General features: G+C 38.4%; 2 protein-coding genes across 4 annotated transcripts in view; both read left to right on the top strand.

The window, feature by feature from the left end:
* LOC138022138 (puratrophin-1-like) overlaps nt 1-22,500 on the top strand; it is a 53,889-nt gene that overhangs the window by 8,467 nt on the left and 22,922 nt on the right. For 2 of the 3 annotated variants that reach the window (XM_068869166.1, XM_068869168.1), the window contains 4 exons: nt 725-850; nt 8,127-8,250; nt 13,690-13,795; nt 15,089-15,193. In XM_068869166.1, coding sequence (XP_068725267.1) covers nt 725-850; nt 8,127-8,250; nt 13,690-13,795; nt 15,089-15,193 — 461 coding nt within the window. Of the gene's footprint in view, nt 1-724; nt 851-6,902; nt 7,155-8,126; nt 8,251-13,689; nt 13,796-15,088; nt 15,194-22,500 lie in introns of those variants that run through there. The other variant, XM_068869167.1, reaches the window with a different exon arrangement.
* Nucleotides 19,105-22,045, top strand: LOC138019619 (melanocyte-stimulating hormone receptor-like). Its single transcript, XM_068866473.1, has one exon. It carries the CDS (start codon nt 19,324-19,326, stop codon nt 20,383-20,385), a length of 1,062 nt encoding a protein of 353 aa, XP_068722574.1. The 5' UTR covers nt 19,105-19,323; the 3' UTR covers nt 20,386-22,045.

Raw genomic sequence — 22,500 nt, 5'->3', positions numbered from 1 at the left:
TTTAATGTGATGATAAACTTCAAAACCCACACAACCTCCACATCAAATTGTCTCTGCAATGCATCTAGATTAAATTTAATACCATTTGATGCAATACAAACATCCTTCTCAGGTGACTTGTAAAATAATGTTACATGTATTATTGGATTTGAACATCTCAAGGAAAGGAAGGCAGCTCAAATGCACTTCCTAATCTCTGAGTACTGCTAGTTATAAGTAATTTTGTGCCAAAGGTTAAATTGTTGGCAACATTCAAAAAAATAATATAATAATTGTATAGCTTTATTAGGGTCTGGCAAAAAGTGAAAAAGAACAAAAAAGGGTCTGAGGGCAGGAGTGGTCAACTCCCCCTGGTTTGTCAGTGCAGAGGAAGTGAAATTTAAAATAAATGCAGTGCCAATTTAAAGACGTTTATTGAAGGGCTGACTTTTCAAGTGAAACCCCATTTGATGAATATTGAAAAAAATTAAACTTTTGAATTTCCTTACTTTGATAACAAATTTTTAAATTCCTTTGCTTTATTTCATCAAGTGTTCAGTTTGCAATGTTCTATAAATCAGAGAGTCATTCTTCAAGCAAGCAACATTATAGATCTGTTTTTTATTTTGTTGTTCCCATTTTAACATTTGTAACCCTTTAAACAAGGGAAGCATTAGGGAATGGTTAAAATGGTGAATGATTTACATTTTGTTTTTATTATTTTCTGGTACATTTCAATGAACAGTAATTGAAAATGACAATTTGAGGAAAAGTTTGGAAGTCCATCGCCAATCTGTGTTCATAGAGAAGCCATTGAATGCTTTTGATGTTAATTTTGAGTTGCTTCATAGCGGAGTGGCTTCATTGCCAGGTGGGTTTATTTTAAAACTTATTTCTTATTTCCAGAAAGTTTCTATGTAAAAAATAAACTTTGAAATTCTCACATTATGGGTTGGGTGTTGTGCCGGAAGACTGGTGCACTTACATGCACGGACACTGTAGTTGTTGAATTCTTTCTGTTAAATAATTTCTTATAATTATTGGATTTTTAGAGTCTTGCATAGGAATTGCAAGCTTCAAAACCTTTAACTCCTGTTATTTTTATTTAAGATTTTGTTTTATCATTTTGTACATGACGTAGTTAGTGTTATCCTTGAATCTCCTGACCTTGTTGATGTCATTTAGCTAAATCAAGCATACTTATCTTTAACCAAAACAGTATTTGCTTGTGAGTAGTTAGTCTGTAATATCAACTCTCTTATTAACTTGTTTGGTTAATTTATTTTGGGTGTTAGCTTGAGAGTGTTTAACATGTTTTGATGGGATTGCCATGGTGACTGAACCAAAACAGGTCATTAACAACATCAATGATATTGTTGCAAATAATATTTTAATCACCACAACTAATGATTGCTGAAAATTCTTAGCAGCCTATGATATCACCTGAAAATGACATTTTCTCATTCATTGCTCTTAAACAGTCAATTTATTTTGTGAAAAGAAAAAGTATCTAGACTAAAATGAGTTGAATTGCATTGCACAGACTTACAGGGTTTTTTTTAGGGAGGACGGTTCTTGTTGAGAGTATTGTAGAAATACAGTTGTTTTAAACAGAGCCCTTGAAGATGTGGAAATTGTATTTATAGATAAAAGCACGATAAAGATACTTGGAGGTAGTTTAAATTTGTTGTCTTTAATTCGGTTACTGCAAGTGGAGCCCTCAAGAAGAATTACACCTACTTGGAATTTCCAAACTTGCAGCCTAAATTGACCTCGTTCTGAACACTTTCTGTCGATGTTAAACTGTTTATATTCGCCATGGTGTTTTGGCTTTTTTTGTTCTACTGTCGTTTGTAAGTTATATTCTTCACGTGATTCACGGTCTTTCGCGGATTGCACAAGCATGGATCCTTGTGCCGCTACGTTTGGTTTTGTTTTGAAGATACCATAATAAGGCAAACACCCAAAAAAGGGGAAGTAGACGCTCCTTTACAATTATTCAAGTAGAGAAAAGAGAAAGTTGTCGTCATATTCTTTGCCTGTGAACGCAGACGTATTTCCGGAAATACGTCTGCGTCAACCAATTTAAATGAAATTTAGTAATGTAAATACAAGGTTTGAATTTTCGATGATTTTCTTTTCCTGCGGAAAACAATTTTTAAATTTCGCGGAAACTTTTCTGCCACACAATAAAGCAGGTGTGGAGCAATTTCTACGTCTCAAAATAAGAAAAATGCTCAACTCAAAAACGAGGAGAGTTTAAATGTGATGGCTAAGAAAGAAATCTGAATGCTCAACTTTTGTCGTAAACAGTTTACAGGAAAAAAATTGGGAGTGATTGTTTTGTTTTGTCGTCAAGTTTTAGTTGTTGTAAATATGGATGCTATGATAATAGAATAATATATCGCTTCTCTCTTGACCGATTTGTTGCCTTTAATATAATTTATTTTTTGCTCCAATGAACCGTCAGACAGTCCTTGCTATAGCATTTTGTTCTCAATAAATAACAGTGTAGTTAATTTTGTCTAATTTACTGATTCATTATGAATAAGGGAACTAGTTAACTGACTGTACGGGCAAATAATTTAGAAAAAAACGCGAAATTGAATTTCCAGTGGAAAACTGACCAAGTTGACTGGTCGGACTATAAGCAGCATCAAAAATTACACAAAAGCGCTGTAAGCCTTTTCTTCTCGTGTTTGCTTCACGTGAGTCTCATGACAATAGGGAGCTTTATACTGTATAAAACCACGCGATGTTTTCGACCCACGGACGAAAACCGGAAGTGAACATTTCGCACGCCCGGACAGTGCTCTTCTCTCCCAGATATATAAACTAATCGTCTTATAGTGAAAGATACTTAACAATATGAATATGGTATTGCCAGGACAAGTTAAATAGGACCACAGCTCAATTCCGGTTGCCGTGGGTGGTTTAAAAAAGGTGGCGTGTTTGAGCTTTCTAGTGATGTATTCATACTGATGTGTGTATTTTTTCAATGTCTTTGATATACAAAGTAAGAAAGTAAATCGTCCGAGAGTTTTATATCTAAACTCTCTAGGAAAGAACTGCAACAAAACTTGAAACATGAGACCCAAACATTGTTTTCAAGTAAAGCTATGATCCTCGCAGTTATGGACGCAATTTTAGCAATTGCGTAGAGAAGCCTGAAAAGTTCAGGACTTCTACGGGGTTTGAACCCGTGACCTCGCGATACCGGTGCGACGCGAGGTCACTGGTTCAAACCCCGTTGATGTCCTGAATTTTTCAGGCTTCTCTACACAATTGCTAAAATTGCGTCCATAACTGCGAGGATCATAGCTTTACTTGATTTCATATCCGCAGTTCAGTATATGATTTATTTCATAGATCATTTTGTTCATTGAAACATTGTCTTGAAACCTTGTCCAAAGTTTAATGTCCCAAAATTTTAATCGTCCAAACAGATTGCTTTAAAAACAGATCTAAGAAACGGAAAGTGCTCTTAACACTGAATTTCAAGTTTTTATTACATAAGTCGAACCCCCAATTTACCGGCCACTCTCGGGGAAATGGAAAGTGGCCGCTTATTAATAATAAGGGTTCTTTGGGAATTGGTCTGAAACTGACTTGAAACGTCAATTTATTCGAAAGAAAGCATTCTTAAAGGCTTTTAACATCTGTTGTACATAACAAAACGTTTAAAAATCGCACAAAACCAATTTAAGAGAATCCTGCTGCAAGGTCTCAACAAGAACCAGGTAAGGTTAGTCAGTCTACAACGGCATGTAACGACATAGAAATATTGATCGCACAAATTCAGTTTTACGGAAATCCGGTAATGATGTCTCGATAAGAACCATATACTGTAACACTTATGTACAGTTGTATTAACAAAAATGAATTTATTAGTCGTCAGTTTCTATTTCGCATTCTTATCTGCCATTGCCTTATCAAAAACAAATCCAAACCACGCGCATTTAAGGTGGCTTAAACCCTTTTTAACAATTTGGAGGGAATGTGTTATTAATTCTACAATACTGTTTCACTTAATGGCAATGTTATGGTACCATGTAAAACACCAATAATTGCTAAGCAAGATGCACATATTAATGTGACGTAATAAACTACCATGGCAACAAAAGAACCATCTAAAAAAGCCCAATATTAAATTACGATTAAGCGCTTATATGTCAAAAACTCGGTGATCCCCATTTTTTAATGCTGAAAAGTGATCAGCAGGCTAAGACAAAACTCTCTGCAAAGTTAAAAAAAAATTATCTGGAGCGGATTCAGAGCCACCTTAAAATTGTTCAGTTGTGGAGGTGGCTATGGATCTGCTCCAGATAATTTTTTTAAACTTTGCAGAAAGTCTTATCCTAGCGTGCTAATTACTCTCCAGCAATAGTAAGTGGGTTCATCGAGTTTGTTTTTGAGATATATGTGTTTAAAGACAAAATATAGGCTGTGTTTAGATGGCTCTTTTGTTGCCATGGTAACCCATCACGTCACATTAATGAGTGCATCTTGTTAAGCATCGATTGGTGTTTCATATGGTATCATAACATCACCATTAAGTGAAAAACTTTGGTAGGTCCAACCTTCCAAATAGTACAGTTTGTTGAAAGCGTTAAAACTGGTTTGAGCCTCCTTAATTTTGCATGGCCGCTTAATAGGGGTAAGGAACAACAGAAAACCTTCATCTGACGCGCGGTCGCTTAATATATATAATAGGGGTGGCCACTTAAAGCAGTTTTCAATTAAGTGTCGAAAGTAACTAGCGAATTGCCTTGGTTTTGCATTGCTTCAGTGATTGGTTCAAAGTTCTCGTGCCACTTTTTCAACCAATCAGGAGTGAAACCAAAACCAATCGTGGCTTGCACGTGTACATTTTCCCGCGCTTTGTGTCGGCTGCGTGTAATTATTTCGAGTTTTGATTGGTTTACTGGATTCTTCCCGTCCTTTTTGATTGGCCAAAGTAATTACTTTGGTTTTGGTTTCACGACACTCGATTCAAACTCGCTCTAGTAGGGGTTTTATTTATAGTATTTAACTGAAGAGAATTTCGGGACTTTGATAACTGTTCCCGTAATAAGGGGTGGCCGCTCAATAGGTGGCCGCTTAATAGGGGTTTGACTGTATTTATGCAAGCGCAAAACTAACAAAAATCGTAGTTGTGGTCTGTAGAACAGCAACGCGAAACGTTTTGAGCACATAAAGTTGAATTCTTATTCCTATCCTTAGCTTCCCATTGTGTCCCTTGTGACCAGAAATCAAGCAAACTAGATGCACGGCAAATTATGATCGACATGTTGGAGTATTTTTTAAAGACTAAACTGGCCAACGATCTGTTGTCAAAAATACAGTTGCACTGCAGTCATCAACATCGGCGTGCATCCAATTATGTGTATTAGTAGTACTCGCGTATTGCATTTGACATTTCGCAGAGGGCTTTTCAGCGCTTGTTATCAAGTTCGAAATCTGTTTAAAATCATTCATGAGATAATATCGTAACCGATTCAACTAAGTAAAAGAGCCGTTTTATTAAGAACTAGATCGTTGGCAATTCTAGAGTTTTGATTGGCTTCGTCATCATGGTGCTTGTCATGAGCGATCATACCATGCTTTGCAAATAACAGTGACTGTACGCATCAATGTTTTTCTTTTTAGAAAATAAGGTAGGGAAGATTTATCGTTTTTAATAAAACAATTATTCAACTCGCGCTTGTTGGATATGAGATGTACGCGCCTCCTTAGCTATCTATGATCTCATATCCAACGCGCAAATGGAATAATTCAGTGTTAAAAGTTGGGAACTAAAATTATGTTACTACTACTTCTACTAGAGAGCAGACTTTAAAGGGACTAATCTAAATAGTTTTTAATACGTTTTCTCAACTTTTTCTGCGAAGTTACTACTGCAGATCATTATCTCTGCCATTCTAGAAGCCCAATACTCTGTAGGATACCAAATTTCTTTTTACATTAAGCGACATGCCATTGTTCCCGATTTCGAGTTTCGCATAAGTATATACCCGTAGCGTTGAAAGCCAGTTCAAACATGTGGAGGACAGTATTGAGTGTTTAGTTAAAAAGATGCCGTTTTACGGGTATTTCTTGAGTATCTTTCAACTTAAGTTTCAGTGACAGAGTTAACGTCGATGCCCCCTGAGTGAGTGCCTTTAAACCAACAAAGTAAGTGGCAATCCGCCCGTCTCAGCGTGGCCCCTTGACTCCATCCGTTTGCTGGGTTTGTCTCAGTGTTTACGTTTTCTTCGAAAGGAACCGGAAAGTAAAAAATAGTGTAAAATGGAGAGCTTTTGAGACGAGTGCGCTTTTTTTCGTTTCTGGCGACAACTTTTCGAGCCCTTTATACTATTAAAAAGGTTTAGAAAAACCACCCCTCCCCCCCCCCCCCCTCCCTCTCCCTTTCCTTATACACACAGACACACACACAAGAAATAAGTATGCAGAAAGAAACAAGAAAAGGGTCTTGGAGACAAAATACGATCTAAATTCAGTTCTGGTCAATGCTACGATCCTCTAAGAGTCAGAGTAGTCTAAGGGGTGAAAGGAGCTCGCTAAAATATTACAACAAAGTCACCTTCGAACTCACGTTCCATTGCACGCGATCAAGTGAACTTGAGATCAGATGCGACTGATGTTTGATGAGCACACGATCAAATTGACCTTTGGCATCGAGACGAGAAGCACACAAACAAAACTATGAAAATGTATGGGCTAATTTTCTGTCATAAATTAGATCCACTGACAATTTTAAGGCATATTTACACAAGATAGAAACATCAACTGAAAGATAGATAACAGAACGACACTAGAAACACTGCGCTGCCATAGGATACTCGAGTGGCAGGCGTCCGATGGCAAGCATTATGTTTGCACGCGATCAAGTCACGAGAGCAACTTCATGCAAGGAAACGGTAGTGCGCACGAAACTTGTCCTTTCTTGATCGGCAGCAGTGTAAAATAAGAGCGATACATGAATGCTGAACTGCCGAGAAACATGAAAGCGAAACGACTCAAAATCCAAATGGCCGTGAAGGCAACTTACTGGGAAGACACTGGTGAAGCCAGGCCAAATCACTTTGTTACTTTTTCCCTCGCCGTTGAGCTGAATTTTTTCACCTTTGTTTTCGAGGGGGCGTTTTTGCATCAGGAATTTGCATTAGTAACAGGTTAGATTTAATCTAATTAAGATGGAACATTTGGTGTGTTTGTGTCCATGCGAGATGTGAGACAGAATGCGTCAGTGAATCGAAATCAAAACGTTTTTTAACAGTTTCAAGCGCGTTTTAGTTTTGACATTCTTTTATTAATGGCTTTTACCGAATGTCTCTGTGAGATTCCCTTTGGTTTCGAAGTAAACCCTGTGGGTGTGGGGTTGGGATGGGCGGGGGCTGGAGGTCAAAAGGCACAAACAGTCAGAATATTCTGAAAGGCTTGTGGAGGGGTGCCTTGATGGTACAAACTTACTGTGAACTTTAACTTAAGATAGTGATAGGATATTCTTAGCACCTGTTTATCCGTTTCGCGTTCTATACAACCTTCGGTGACTCCTGCAGCAAGACAAATAAGAACGCGCTGTTGAGCTCAACTGTAAATAATCTATTATACATCGAACTGTTTCGTTCTTAGCAGTTAACAGGTTAAAATCTTAATGAAAATGGAGCTAATCACTGGTACCAATTACCTATACTCAGTTCTGTGTACTGGTAACAGTCAAAGCAAATTGTTATGATCTTTAGATAGCTCTTAAGTCTTTGAATAATTTGGCAACAGAGAGGGGGAAGTGGGGGGGGGGGGAGGGGTCATAATTTGTCTATTTTTCACTGATGTGTACTTTTGATACTGATCGTGCTTTATGCAAAAGTAAAGAGCATTTATTTGTTGCAAACTGTGAAATATGAGGAAGTATAGAACTCAAGTTCATTTACTTTGAGAAAACAAATTGATGACTGTTGGCAATATGGATGCTGCGTTTTAGTTTTTACATGTCTGAAGAGCAGAGGGTACGTTAAAAAGGTGTGTGTATTGTGTTGATCATCGTGATTCGCCTGACCCCACAAGCTTTTGGCTTTACATCTTATGGTGCTTCACTTGTTTGACAGTACTTTGATTACTTTTTTCCTTTTGCAATTTTTCCTCAGGAAATAGGGACTTGAGAGGCGGACCTGTCCTTCAGATTGACACGTCACGACCAGACTGGGGAAATGTGGCTTACACAAGTGTGGAGTTGATGAGACTGTTTATGTATTACTACACTATACCCAAGTAAGTATGATTACATAACTTTAATGGGCCAGTCAGTCATTGAAATTGGTTGAGTCCGGCGTGATGATGCTCACGAGATTAAGGCATTTGGCTCCTATCACAGCAGCTGATTATTTAAACATAGTTACGTAACACATTCCCGGATTTGTTGCCCAAATTATCGCTTCTTGTCTAGTTCAAGCTTACATATTCTCTAATGTGAACAAGGCAAGAAGGGTAAGGTTTAACGAAAGCCACCCTGTAAGAAAACAGCGGCCATTTCGGAATACTGCGGTGACGGTGTGTTCCCTGAAAAGTACAGGTTAAAATGGTGGAGTTACCGCTTCTCATCCTTGCAATGTCCTACACAAACAGATTACAAATAAAAGTGCCGGACTGTGTTATGCTTCAGTACGTTGTGTTTTTCAACTGCATCAGGAAACTGTTCTTCTCTGTGGCTTTCTGCTTTTTTACGGGACTCTTTATCGTTGCACGCGAACACCTAATCATATGATGTTGAAAGCAAAGCTGTTGTAAGGACTGGGACATTTTTTTTATTTAGTCTAAGGTTTGCCAAGTAGTATCGGTCAAAGCGTCTGACTCGTTACAAATAAAGTATCCCTCTACAGCTCTGCGTTTTGCATTGTCAAAAAATGTTCATTTTGATGAGGAGTGAGCTCCGTATATTCGTTCATTGAGAAGAACATCGTTTGTAACTCACTAAAGATGAAGGGGTTAGTCTCTAAAAAACTGCGGTGCCGCTCTGGTGTGGAGTGAAACGCGAGAATTTTGTTGAACATCAACTCATAGATTGGATTTTCTTACGGTGATAAATTTATCTTTATCAAGTCGTTTGGTAAAACCAAATTTCCAGGATTAATATACTCATTTAATGCAACATACTGATTGATTTTGTTGCCCAAATACTGATTGTTCCTCAAGTGAGCTGTTATAGCTCGACCGTGCCTCTAAAACTTCACTGGTACAGTATCAGAAACCCTGCGGTGAGAAGTTGCTTTTCTTTAGTCCAAATTCCCTAATAAAGTCTGCAAAGGTTAGTCTGGAAAATGACTGTCGAAAAATGAGCCGCCTGACACAAAGGGCGCTGCGTCGCCTAGTGAATTTGCCATGGATGACCTGCTTCAGACCCTTCCAGCTTGGTTTCTCATCGCAGTTATTTTCAGTTAAACTGTTGTAGCAAGGCGCTACAAACAACAATCCTTCAATATTACCGCGTACAAAGATAGGTTCTCCAGTAAACTATATATCATTAAAGCGGGGATGTTGATCATGATCATGATTTGCGACAAAGAAAGAAACATCGTCATGAAAGACGACAGTTTTATCGAGCGCTTAGTTGAGCTTTTTTTTTTTAAGAGCTCTGTACGACTGAGGCAGGGATCACTTGTAAAATGGGGCCATTTTCACGTGAGCGAAACGCTATGTTTATTGAGAGCTTGGTTGAGTTGTTTTAGAGAGGATTATGACTGAGGCAATTATCACCTGTACAATAGGACCAGGAGGCCATCAGCACACGAGAAAACCGCCACTTTTGTCGAGAGCTTGCAAGGTAGAGTTTTTCTGGAGAGCTTTTTATGACTGAGGCAATTATCACCTGTAAAAAGAGGCCATCAGCAAGCGTTAGTTGAAGTGGGGTCAAAAATCCAATAACCTGTGCAAGCACGTATACAATGTAGTAGCATGCAAGAAACTTTAACATTGGTGATGGAAGCGGCCAGCGGAACTGCCTGTTGCGGCTGACTCATATCCTCAGGTTATGTAGGCGCTTTGGCTTCGTAATCGTGTTTGAAGGAGAAGATCTTCCTTCTTACTTTTTTATTGAAAAGTAAATGAGAGAACATTTCGACTACCAATGCTGAACATTTTGACTAAAATGTTAAGTTTTTGTATGCTACGTGCATTGGCAAGTACGTTGCCCTTGAACTTCATGAAGCCTTCTTTTTTTTATTCACACTTCAGAAAACAGTGGATTCCTTCTTATTAGGGCACGTGATTGGCTTAGTTGAGTCGGTCATCTAGTCGACTTATCTATAAGTGGGCCGCCGTTCTTATCTCTTCGTCCGTTTCGTCTGTCGCCTTTCTGAATTCTTTGTCGGTTTATTTAGCCATCCCTTTGTTTGCTTGTCTGCCCGTTTGTCTGTCCGTCTGTCATTCTTGTGTCTCTTGCTTGCTTGACCGGTCTTTCCATCTGTAAAGTGTAGTCAAGGGACCAAAGGGGAGGAAAGGAGATAAACGCAGACATATAATATTGAAGAATTTCTGGCCCAGCTGCTTCTCGGTTTTTTCGCTCCTGTTTGTGCTATGTTTGCGGGTGTTTAGTCACAAGGGTAAGTGCTGTCCATCACAATTTTCTGCACATTTTAAGCGTCCAAGTATCCCCTTTTTAGCACCGGAAACACCTGTTATCTTTGGTGATTTCCGTCGCCATAGTAAGGATACTGGGAAAATAGGTCAGTAAAATAAAATACAAGTACATTTTAATTGAAAAATTCCATCTGGTCATTGCATTTAAGTCCCTGATAAGAGCCTCTTAAGTGCATCCTTAAGGTTTCCGCGGTGTTTGTTTGTTTCTGTAAGTGAAAGTCGACAAAACTTTCGGAATGTTTGTGGTAATAATGGTGAAGTTGTTGATTAGATTAATATACTATGGCGGGCTTTTTATTGCTTTTTTCGCGCCAGTGTGATTCTCTTTATTTGTCAAGGTTGTCGTCGTCCGGATTTTGCCACTGTCTGAACATTGAAAAGGCAGCCTTTTATTTTGGGTGGAGAAAACCTTTCCTTTACGTAAGAGATAAATATTCAAAGCCTTATACAGTTGAACCCCGTCATTTCGAAGACGCAAGGGAAAGAAAAAGCAGTTCTAATAAGCGGGGGTTCGCAAGTGACTGGTTCAGCATAAAATACTGTACACGGAAGATGTCGTGATGCTGGAAGGCATCACGGCTAGTGTAAGGCTTTTACTTAGCGGTTGTCTCAGTGAAATTCGAAACAACTGCAGAACACAAAAAGGAAGAATCAATAACAAGCCAAGACTCAATGTGTGGGAAATAAATGGCTCTTATGATTGTGTCCGGTGGGGGCCATGTTAGATGAGTACAAAGTGTTCTCTAAAAGTGGCACGTGTCACTGCGTATTGCCAACACGGCAGTTAAAATCGCAGTATCAAATATCAGCTGGGGTCTTAATGATGTGATTGTGTTTTACGCTGTTTCTCAAGCTGAAAATAACCACCAAAGCCAAGTTATTGGTCAGGATTCGTTTATCGCCTTCACTAATAATCAGAGGAAAAACCGATTACATAAGCTCGCGGTATGTCTCGCCTTTAATCAGTATTTACTTTAATCACTTGTTTGGCAGGTGATACAAATAGCAGGTAAATGTAGTCGGTTTTTCTTTAATAATTGTTTATTTATATCGATTATTTTGTGTATTTTTGTTTTTCGTTGTTTCCCGTGGGCAAACCCGACTTTAACCGGGATTTGTTTTCTCTTTGGAGCAATTGTGCTAACTTCTTCCCTCACTTCTCTTCGTCTCTAATATGTCACATGCTTATAATTGGTATGAGTCTCACCTTGTCGCAGTTCGGGGGCATTGTCTTGCTTTATATCCCACTGTTTTTCACTGCCAGATTTGTCAGTTTTACGTTTGTGCTGGAACTGCGAGTTTGACGTCTCCAAACTCAATCGCAGTTCTTGCTGTTTTTAATATGGTTACTGGCGCAAACTCTTCTCTGAAAGAGACCCTCGGGTCTGAGTCAGGTCACAATTCTAACTAGCAATCTGGCCACGCGAACTGTGAAAGACACAGGCAAAACCTATCCCTAACCAAACCATAAATCTGTCTATAGTCTTAATTTCGGCTTTATTGAGACTTGATTATGATTTGATTACAGTAAGCTTGGCACGTCTGGCTCGCATGATTTGCGGCTCCCTCATTGAACGGTGAGGCGTAATGAGTAGCCGTAAATAAAGGCCAAAGTCAACTCTAACCTCTCCTTAAATCTTCTGTACTCTTAATTTAAACTTACATATATTGAAGTCCATGTGTTAAAAGATTGATTCAACTTGCCTAGCTCGTACGGTTCGCATATCCCTTCAAATTGGCCATATTTGTCGAGTCTTTGCTACAGTTCATCAAGAACTATCCGGTAACCTATTTACATCAGTTGCACAATATAAATAGGTTACCGGCTATGGTTAGTCTGCTAGGAAATTGAGTCTTTATTGTTACAGTGACCTGTACATAAATACCGCGAATGCCTCTATTGACACGAGGTAAGACACTAGCAAACCAGATAAAACAAGCTGACTGTTGTACAGCAATTTGTACCATTCGCGTTTTCGGAAGCCATTTCTGTTATCTCATGCCAGGATATTCACTTTTTTCATTTGATGTGTGGCATGTTTTTGTCAACACCGGAAATTCTAGCGTGGGGTTAGTTCTACAAAAACAGTTTTCATCGATTGTTACACCAAGGAAGCCATGTTTTGTTTGCAACCTTATTTACAGCCAAGGCTGTATGATGTATGACTTTCGGTATCAAAAATACACGTAGAACTTAGATTGATCTCGTGTAAGGTAGAGTCCATGTATTGTCCGTCACAACATATAAAGTTTGGGCCGGTAATTATACCTTGTGGTTTTTTGTTCGAACGACCTCAGTTTTCCCAAATGAGCTGTTGCAAATGACATTAAGCGTGAAAAGAATGTTAGGTCTTTGCTGAAGTTAAATGTTCACTCGCTCTTATCAACGAGAAAAGGATACTCATACATGTATTCCAAGCTCTCACTGCCAGGTCAGTCTGGCTGCATATCTTCTCTAATCTACCCAATTGTCGAAGCAATTAAAGAGTGCTTTTAGATCGACGTTAACAGAAAACGAAATAACTTATTTCTTAAAAATTGTAGTATTACCTATTAAAGAAAACGAAAAGAGAACGAAAAATGTCAGTCCAAAACTCCCGACCTGCATGATCTCGAACTAACAGTAACAGATTTATTTCCGGTTGTAGGTCACTTTAGCCGCGTCATGGCTTATTGTGGACTTAAATGTATTATTGTCCGTTTTATGTATCACTGATAAGTGAGTGTGTATCTTGAGATAAAGAGCAGTATTCTTAACATAAAAGTATCGGTCGATAATGAACCATTCCTTGAAAGACTTTCTGTAGGAATCTATTCCATATCTTTTATGTTTGTTCAGTGATGTTTTTGTAAGTGAAACATCTAGTGTTTCCCACGATGTCACGTTTTGTCTGTTAAATGTAAACGTAGTTTGTTTAATAGTAGACTTCATCGACAGGACAGTTGTTTTGAATTACGAGATCATGAGTTTGCCATTTGACAACACAAAACCTGTGAGAAAAGTAAAAGTAGGCTATCATGTCGCATGCAAATCCGGCGGATGAGTGAATTACGGTTTGTTGTTCTTTTGTGCAGGAAAGAGAGCGCAAGTCTTGGATTTTCTGTTATCATTGACGCACGAAAACCAACGACAAAGCGAAAACACTTAGGTGAAATTGTGGAGGCAATGGTTGGCTTTCAGGTTCGTATAATTAGAAACCATTTTCCGAAGTAGGGGTAAATGGGACACGTTATTTTGTCATACTTGTACACACTGCATTGCTGACCGGTGCTTAAGCGTTCAAGTCAGTTGAAGCAAAAAAGGAAACGAACAAAGTAAACAATAAGTTTCATTCTTTGGCGATGAACTCTTCGGTTACGCTATCAGCTAACTGAAAAAAATTATTGTATACATCGCTATTTTTATATCGTTCGACATTAAAGCGTACATTTGAAATACCTTGCAGTTGACTTAATGGCTCGAATTTATGCTGTTTAGTTTACTTTGATTTTGTTCCCATTGTCGTTGGCAAAAACCGTGTTGTTTCTTAAATCCCAGAAATTTTTTTCCTGCGGGTCCTTTGCAAATGAATGCTCAGGTTTCTTCACCTTCATGACCCTGAGTCATTAACCCTTAGCCATTCTTTCACAAATGCCAGATCGTCTAATTTACCCTAAGCATCCAAACAAATAGCGTGACTTTTCATTGAAGCAGTCTCTACTTGCTATTTTAATGGTGCAGTATTTAGTACTGTGATCTCACTTAATGCTCATCAATTAAATCTATTCTTTCAAACTCTTTAGCATAAAAACATTACCGAAGAAGTGTAGTACAATACTGATATTGCCACGTCCCGCCTGATTCAATAGATATGACAAGCGTTGAGTCGTATTTTAACTTATTTTTGGCGTAAGCTATTTAAATTCAAAGCAAGAAAATCAGTAAGTGTATCATCGTAGAGTGTTACAAGACCCCCTTGGCGCTTTGTTTTCAGTGGTGTGTGTTTGTTTTCGTGTTGCTCGCGCTGTTGTAGTTTTCGTCGTCTTTTCAAAAGAGACCTGCCTCTTTTTATGCATCGAAAAAGTGTTTTTGTTTTGTAATAGGGGAATTTGGGTATCTCAGTGTTTTTGGTGCCCTTACCACCACTATAGCTATTTGACCACTCAAACGAATCGCTCAGTTTTTTGCGAAGTCACTCCCGATTCAGTTTCTCGCGGCAAAGCAGTGTGTGATATTTTCACTGTCAACAAAGTTGCACTCCTCATGCATCACAGTCTAAGAAAGGTAGTAAAACAACATTATTGTTGTGTGTTTATTGTTTCCTATGGACTCTTTTTCACCCAGCTGGAAATTCCCCTTGATTACGGGTGTTAAACCAGAAAGACCTCCTTCTCAGGGTTGTCAAGTTGTTCATCACCAATTTGCAATGATTGATCGTGACTCCGTTTCGATTGGAGGCGCGTCTTATGGTCCTTTTGGTTTGATTTTGTTTAGGAGAGTACCCCTGGAGGTGTTCACATGGTGTACATGTTAACAAAGAAGGATTCACCGTTGGTCTTATTTAGTGGATCTCGAGTCAAAGAACAACTTAACTTTGAGGTTAGTCATTACAGAATAAGGTAATCCGAAGTTTCAGGTTTGAAGGATTTGGAACAGTTAGCGTTTAGATTGGAGTAAACAAGATCTTTGTTGTTGTGCGACCATGTCGATTTTCCTTGAAGCGTTTTGTTCAGATTGTGAATAGATTACGAATGATATCCTTTTTAGTTTTTTTACAAGTAAAACCTCTTGAAACTCAAATGTAACAGCAAGAACCAATGGAACCCGGTCGTTTTTGGCTGGCGGAAATGCGTATCGTAGGCTCAAATTGAAGGCCTCAAATTTATTGTTTCCGACTCCATTTGAAATAGATTTGGGCATTTTAATTTGCAACCATTTACCCTGGAGTAAGAATCTACAAATGGGGTGAGGAGGGTCCCTAGATTCTATCTCATTTGAAAAGCAGCTGAAGGAGTTTTGGCCATTGAGTAATCGCGTCCTTGTCAATGTAACGGCGTTATTTCTATCGTAGTGTTGGCAATTCAAAAGCAAGCGAGGGGCAAAAAATGCTGAGTGCCGTTTGTGGACTGACACTGCGAATTTTGGATCGCGATGTTAGCGAAGAAGTAATAATGCCGCAGAGTTAAGCAATTTTTTAGTCGAATTGTGGCACCATTTATCAAAGTGATTTCTGATGATATTTAGGCAGTGTTCAACTGCAAATGCAGACATTGATGGCGTTGGTGTGCTTCTCCTTTTTGAAGTAAATGGCCAATAGAACTTGTAACCTTTGCTAAAAGCTGCGTGGAACGAAATGCGCGGAATTACATGCACACAAAGCTCGTTCCCAGGACCTTTCCCTTCCCTAAAGTGAAGGGAAAGGTCCTGGGAACGAGAATGAGCTGCACAACGAGACTTAAAAGGGACACTTCGTGTTGGATATTAAACCTGGGCGTACATGTAGTAACGTGCATCACTTAAGTGAAAAACAGTCAATGAACGTGAAAAAAATCGTCTGTGTGGCTAAGATGTTCGTTAAAACCTCTCGAACTTGTGTTGCTTGCCCCCTCAGAAGTGTGTAGCTAATTTATATGATAATAGCAAATCCAACATGGCGGCCATCGTGAATAAGGTCTATTAAAGTGGGTTACCATGTTACATCAACTGGTCACAGTTTAAAATGGGATCATAGTTGAAATTTTAGCGAAAGGGCTATCCGACACTCACTGTAAAATAAAGTGGGTTGAAAACCAACAAACGGCATCGGACAGCGCCGGAGAGTTTATTAAAGTGCATGATAGATAATTATGGTCTGCAGCTGATAAAAGTCCGACTCCTCAGTCTTAATTCCGTGATTTTAAGTCTCTTTTGTTTATTTGTTTCAAACCGAATGTTAAACTGACCTAATTTTCAAATTCAAAGGTCACAAACGAATTTCACCGAACACGTGTTGATTTCGCACGTAACACGCGCTGCCGTGAACAGAGCCTCAGCCTCTGCGGCTGCCAAGGCAAAGACTTTTCACGCACAAGCACACTTTCAATAGAAGTGTGAAGCGTCTCCAGTAACTGTATTACGATATGTAAAAGCCCGTTGCATGGACCCTAGAGGAACTGTACTTGTTCCTAGACTGATAGGCCGCTTCAACTATTCGCTTCAATTTAAAAAAAGTCCGCTTTTGTCGTGACATTCTTAATATCGTTACATGTAGTCATAGAAGAAACAAGAATAAAGATCTAAGTATCATAACTTCCCAGCGCGGATAATTTTAACCGATCAAAGGTATTCAGCCAAACAAAGGAGCTTAATCTGAGTGACAGAGTGAAAACCAAACAAGAAGCCTTGATGATAGACATTCAATTATTCTACGATAAAAGCAGTTCTTTGTAGCAGTTTTTGTGCTTCCTATTTGGTGGTGCATCGGCGCAAGTAATCGAAATGTTGAATGCTCATTATTTCATTCTTTCACTGAGGCTAGAATTCATTTTATCCTAACGACATAATCTGACAAGCTAAACAACAACATTTTGAAAAGCATTTGGTAGCAAAGATTAGTGACAAAACATGACGTTTCGAAGTCATCTTGACTTCATTTTCAGGGGTCCATATAACGGTCTACGTTTGTGTTGTACATCAGCCAAAGAATCACTAAATGCGGGGTTATGTGTTTTACGTGAACAGTTTTGCGCGAATAGAGTCTGATGGATTTCTTGTCGCGGATGAACAGCATCTCAGAAATTGACACTCCAGTTTCTCCTGACATTTCTCATTTCAATTCGTTTACGAAAGTGAAAATGAAGTGAAGTTGACTTCGAAACGTCGTCTTTTATCGCTTTTCTTTCTTACCAAGTTCAACAAATCGTGAAAATTACAGATTGACTTGCACTTCAACAAAATCAGCTTTTTGACAGTTTGAGAAAAAAGTCGGAGGTGTTAGCTCTCAACAAGGTTGCATCCGAAAATGATACTCTTAACTAGGGAAGCAATACCGTTTCAGGTTTACCCTCCAAACTAGCCTTTTATAGCAATAGATCCATTTAAGCTCTTTTGGTTGTTTGAGAAAGCATTGGCCTAGTTGTGGTTTTTTTTAGGGAAGTCGAGTGTATTGACAAATCCCTTGATGTTTTGTATTCATTTAATCTGGTTTGTTATGAACTTGCCGTCAACCAAGTAGGATTATTATTATTATTTCAATGTTCATGTTTTGTCTCATTCTCTTTCCAATGAATATCGAGCTTACAATTGAATAGTTCCTTTGTTCACCTATGCGACTCTGTGGTGTGTCCCTTTTTATGGGCAGGTGCACAATTGTGAAAAAAAAAAAAACAAAAAAAGAAATTCCAATAAATTCCACGCGAAGGTAACTCACGCGAAATTAAATACCATAGTAAGAAGGTTTGAACAACAAGAAAAACATGTTAAGTTTATGCGATGGACAAAAACAAGAACAGCGTATGCATCGACATAAATAATAAATCGCTGCGGACGTGCTCCACTTTGCATCCTGTCTTGCATGTGGTCAATAAAGATAATTTGCAAAGATTTTGCATGAATTAATCAAGTCGAGAAACGCAGTACCATCTTCCTCTGAATCACTGACGTGGACCAAATACCCTGGAATCTCTTAGGTACTTGTGGTTCTCATTCAAAAGTTTCTTGTAACGTTTAAGTTCAACCACCAAAAACATTATTTGTCTTTGATGTTTACTGGTAGGAACATTGGCTTTGCGGAACATTGTGGTTACAAATATCAGTAGAAATGTTGTAGATATTTAAAAAATAAAATGACGTTGGCAATGTCTTTTTGTCACTTTCCCTTGCAAAATTGCGAAATTAATCACGTAAGGTCCAAACGCGGTTGACATTAGAATTTTCGGCATTGTTGCTATAACACTACAGTATGAGTTTCGGTGGATAATCTGCCATTCGCAATCGTATCAACACAGTGTTTTTTCAAGTTTTCTCCTTAGGAAAATGAAACATACACATACATCAAGTTTCTGTTTCAGTCTCTTATCAGCTTGATTAGCCTGCAATATCTCATCTGAAAGTAGTAATACCGAGTTTGAATGGTGGCCAACTCGAAAGCAATTGCTACTTTAGTCACCACACACATTCAGTTTAGTATTAGCTCTGTTTTTATGTTATTTAATTAACTAATGAAGTGAATCTGTTATTTTAATATACTAGTATCTGTGAACTTACCATGTAAATAGTTATAAATTAAACTTCAACTTAAAAATTAGGCGTCGTTAGAGGAAATTCCCCAGTCTCTTCCATTGCTGCCTGTTTATCAAGTTCTGCCAACACTTGTTGTTAAATAACAAAAAAGAAATGTCTGAATCATAAAATGAGAAAGAATATCAATACTGGCTTGGCATATGGATGGTTTGCAAGCAAACTCTTGAAGTGTCATGTTAGAGTAGTGTAGAGGTGATGCGTCCGGCGTCAATTTGTTAAAATAATAAAAAAAAAACCTTACTTTTTTGGACTATTTTAACAAATTGGGACAGGGTAGCATCAGCTGTATAACACATGAAAGAAGCTAATGGGAAATCTTTTCTTTTCTTCCACAAACGTGGCAGCGATAACGTCACGTGAAAACCACCTACATAAAACAGGTGTCATAGCAATTAAGTAAAAGTCTCGCATTTTAATAACTGATATCCATTTCATTTTGGCTCATCGTTATGGAACTTCATTTTGAAAAACAGCTTTGCCTGGGAAGTGGAATACCTTTCCTGTTTTTGTTGTTTCTTATTACGCTTCCAAATGGTTTCATCCTAATGGTGCTGTACAAAAACCCTTTGCGGTGTTTCAGGAGATCTTTTTCCGTGTTTCTGGCCTTCCTATGCGCAATAGATTTTTTCGTTGGGCTTGTAGTCTGCTCTGGAGAAGCCCTGACGCGATTCCTGTGCTTCTTTGGTTATCGGAGCATTCCCAGAGAAGGAGACATTGTTACAATATTGGATTACTTCGGAATCAACAGCTCTATCTTGCTAGTGACCTCAATGTCCGTCGATCGCTTCATAGCAGTTCTATTTCCTCATACCTATCGAAGAAAGCTAAAGCCAAAAACAACTATTATTATCAATACCTGCATCGTAACTTTTTCATTGATCTTTGCCTTACTCCAATTATCTAGCATTTCGGTGAAGGTTTATCGCACAATTGACTTGCATTTGCACACGACATTTTCTCTTTCCACCACTGCAGTCGCTTATCTCGGAATTTTCTTTTCCGTGAAGAAGCAATCGCGATCTTTTTCGGAGAAACAAAAGGCCATGCCAAGCAACACTACGCTGAACGACATACGACGAGAAAGAAAGGCAAAAATGGAAAGAAAGCTCGCCGTAACTTCATTTTTTATTTTGCTCGTTCTTATTCTTTCATTGATCCCTTACTTTGCTGTCATCTTAGTTGACATTTACTGTGAAAGCTGTGGAAAGAAAAACTGGTTTTTAGCTTTGAAAGAATCTTGTATTGTGTTTCTGTTTGTGAACTCAGTGGCTAATCCTTTCTTGGCGACATTTCGCATCAGCGAATTGAAGAAGTCCTGCAGAATCGCGTGTGGCTTCAGTTTAAGGAAAAATAACGAGGCAACAGCGAATTTTATCAACTTGACGGATTTTTCATCAAGACCAATGCCTGGTGGTCGTGTGGAACAATCAGGCGGCTTGCTCATGCTGAATGTGAAGTGCGAAGCGGTAACTTTGAAAAATATTCGCAGACTCAGCAACTTACCCGGCTGACTGTATTGTACTTGAGTTTATGAGCGCGTACGAAGAGCTTTATTTTAATCTATTAACGGATTGAAGAAGGCTCAGAAAGTGTAGACGGCAAAACAAGAAAAAGGAGCGAAGAAAGATGCAAATGGCTTAACTAAGATGAATTAATTTATTTAGCTTTGGCGTATAGTTGTCAAGTAAAAATGAAGGCTTTACGTAATCTAATAGATCGTTTCCACTGTCACGCAATAAAAAAATTAATCGAAAACCATCCAGTGCAAAAAGTCAAGAATTCGTGATGTTGTAGAAGATAAATGAAGACGACACTTCTCCAAGTTTTAGGCCCGTGCGTTTCCCCAAACTTCAGATATTCGTCGAAATGTTTCGGAGAAATTTACAGAGCCCAGTATGAAAACGCCATGTTGGTGCATATCTGTAGTGCACCAATATGGCGGCCGGAAAATAATGTCAACATCTGTTACTTACTTTGGCTATCTAGGCGAGTGATCATCTGTACTGAACAGACAGCTATTTACCTAAGCACTTTTCCTAATGCTTTAAATTCTAAAAAGGCTCAAAACCATGAGATAAATATATATTTCTCAATAAACTCGATCGTCGCCTCGTGTCACGCACCGCTATAACTCAGAAATTCAAAATGCTCTGGTTTCCAAACGAAGCACGCTATTGAGCTTTAAAATTGCAAATGGATACAAATTTACCGCCTCTTATGCCTGATGAGGATAAAAACTTTCGTGGCTCATTAGTTTTGGATTTTAGAAAATGATGACGTCACGTGAAAACGATCTATAGTTTCTTTCAGCTCATAACTGCCCACATCACACGAGAAAACGTGATTTAGATTTAGAATTCCGTTTGATATTAGTTGTTTTCCTCACAGCTTGTGCGTGCAAGCATTAAATGTGAGCGATCAAACGTTTATCTACAACAAACTTTTGTATGAGATCAAATGCAAGAACAAAGATATTAGAGCTTTTCCTCGGCTTTACGTCTTTTGTGATGCCAAGAAACAATCCACTTCGTAATGTAAATAAGAAATAGGTGCTTTGTGTAAGTTGGAACACCTCTTTCCGTTGCTGAATGTTGCAAACACTTAGGGTCGATTATTAAAACATAAATTAGACAATGTTTAACAAAACCGCGTTCTAAGCCATTTTCAATATTGCCAACAATCATATCTAAATATTGTCCGCTGCTGATGGTAACAAGAAGGTTTGCATTCCAGACTAGACAGCAATTTATCTACTTAAATATATACCGCTTATAAAAAGATTTTGAGGTCCACTGATTGTCTTAAGCCGCGGCCTACGTTAGACTTCGTTTAAATAACTGGCCCTCAGTACCTTCACATATGCATACCGCGTATCTCTAGTATTTAAAATTTTTATGAAACGTCCTCATCCTAAAGCTTTAAACTTGAGATTGATTGGTTGGTTGGTTGTCTCATTTCAGTTATAAAATACTCAGCCTTTTGATTATGAGTTGTTTATGTTTTCCAGTTTGCTGGTTTGTATTTGCTATTAGGGACCTTTGAGCAACCACAACCCCCTCGAGACCGACGGTGTTGTCATTAAGAAATCTTATGTTTGTTGTTTTTTGTTCTTTTTTTCCATTTTTTAATTATTAACGTTACTTTGAAATTATATATAATAAATAAAACGGCGTCACAACCTATGCCCTATATTAGGCTTATTTCATAGTGATTCAGTTGGTGAAACCATGTGTGATTTATGACGTGTTCTCACCACCACCGAAAATCTCATTTGAGAATTTTCCTCATCTCATTGTCTTATGGGTATGGAAAGAAACCTTGTCATAGCTTTATTTTTCATTTTTCCCCCTCTTATTCTTTCAATGATCATGTAGTTTACGACCATCATTGTTGACATGTACTATGAAAGCCGTGGAAAACGAAACTGATTCAGTTTTACTTTTGAGAGAAGCAGGTATCGTGTTTTTGTTTCTGAACTCTTCTAGTTTCAACGAAATGAAGCACCACAGGATCGTGTGTGGCTTGAATAATATAACAAGACAACTTCAAAGCAGTGACTTTTTCAAGAACAATCACGCTGAATTTGAAGTGTATCACTTTGAATGCTATTTGCAGTAAAAGGCACT

The sequence above is a fragment of the Montipora capricornis genome, chromosome 10 (assembly GCF_036669925.1).
Source record: "Montipora capricornis isolate CH-2021 chromosome 10, ASM3666992v2, whole genome shotgun sequence".
Classification (NCBI taxonomy): Eukaryota; Metazoa; Cnidaria; class Anthozoa; order Scleractinia; family Acroporidae; genus Montipora; species Montipora capricornis.
The sequence above is the reverse complement of the archived record's forward strand: the minus strand, read 5'-3'. Positions and strand labels throughout refer to the sequence as shown.

Excerpts from the sequence above, each read along its gene's own strand:
- LOC138019619 (XM_068866473.1), top strand. The coding sequence starts at position 19,324 with ATGGAACTTCATTTTGAAAAACAGCTTTGCCTGGGAAGTGGAATACCT.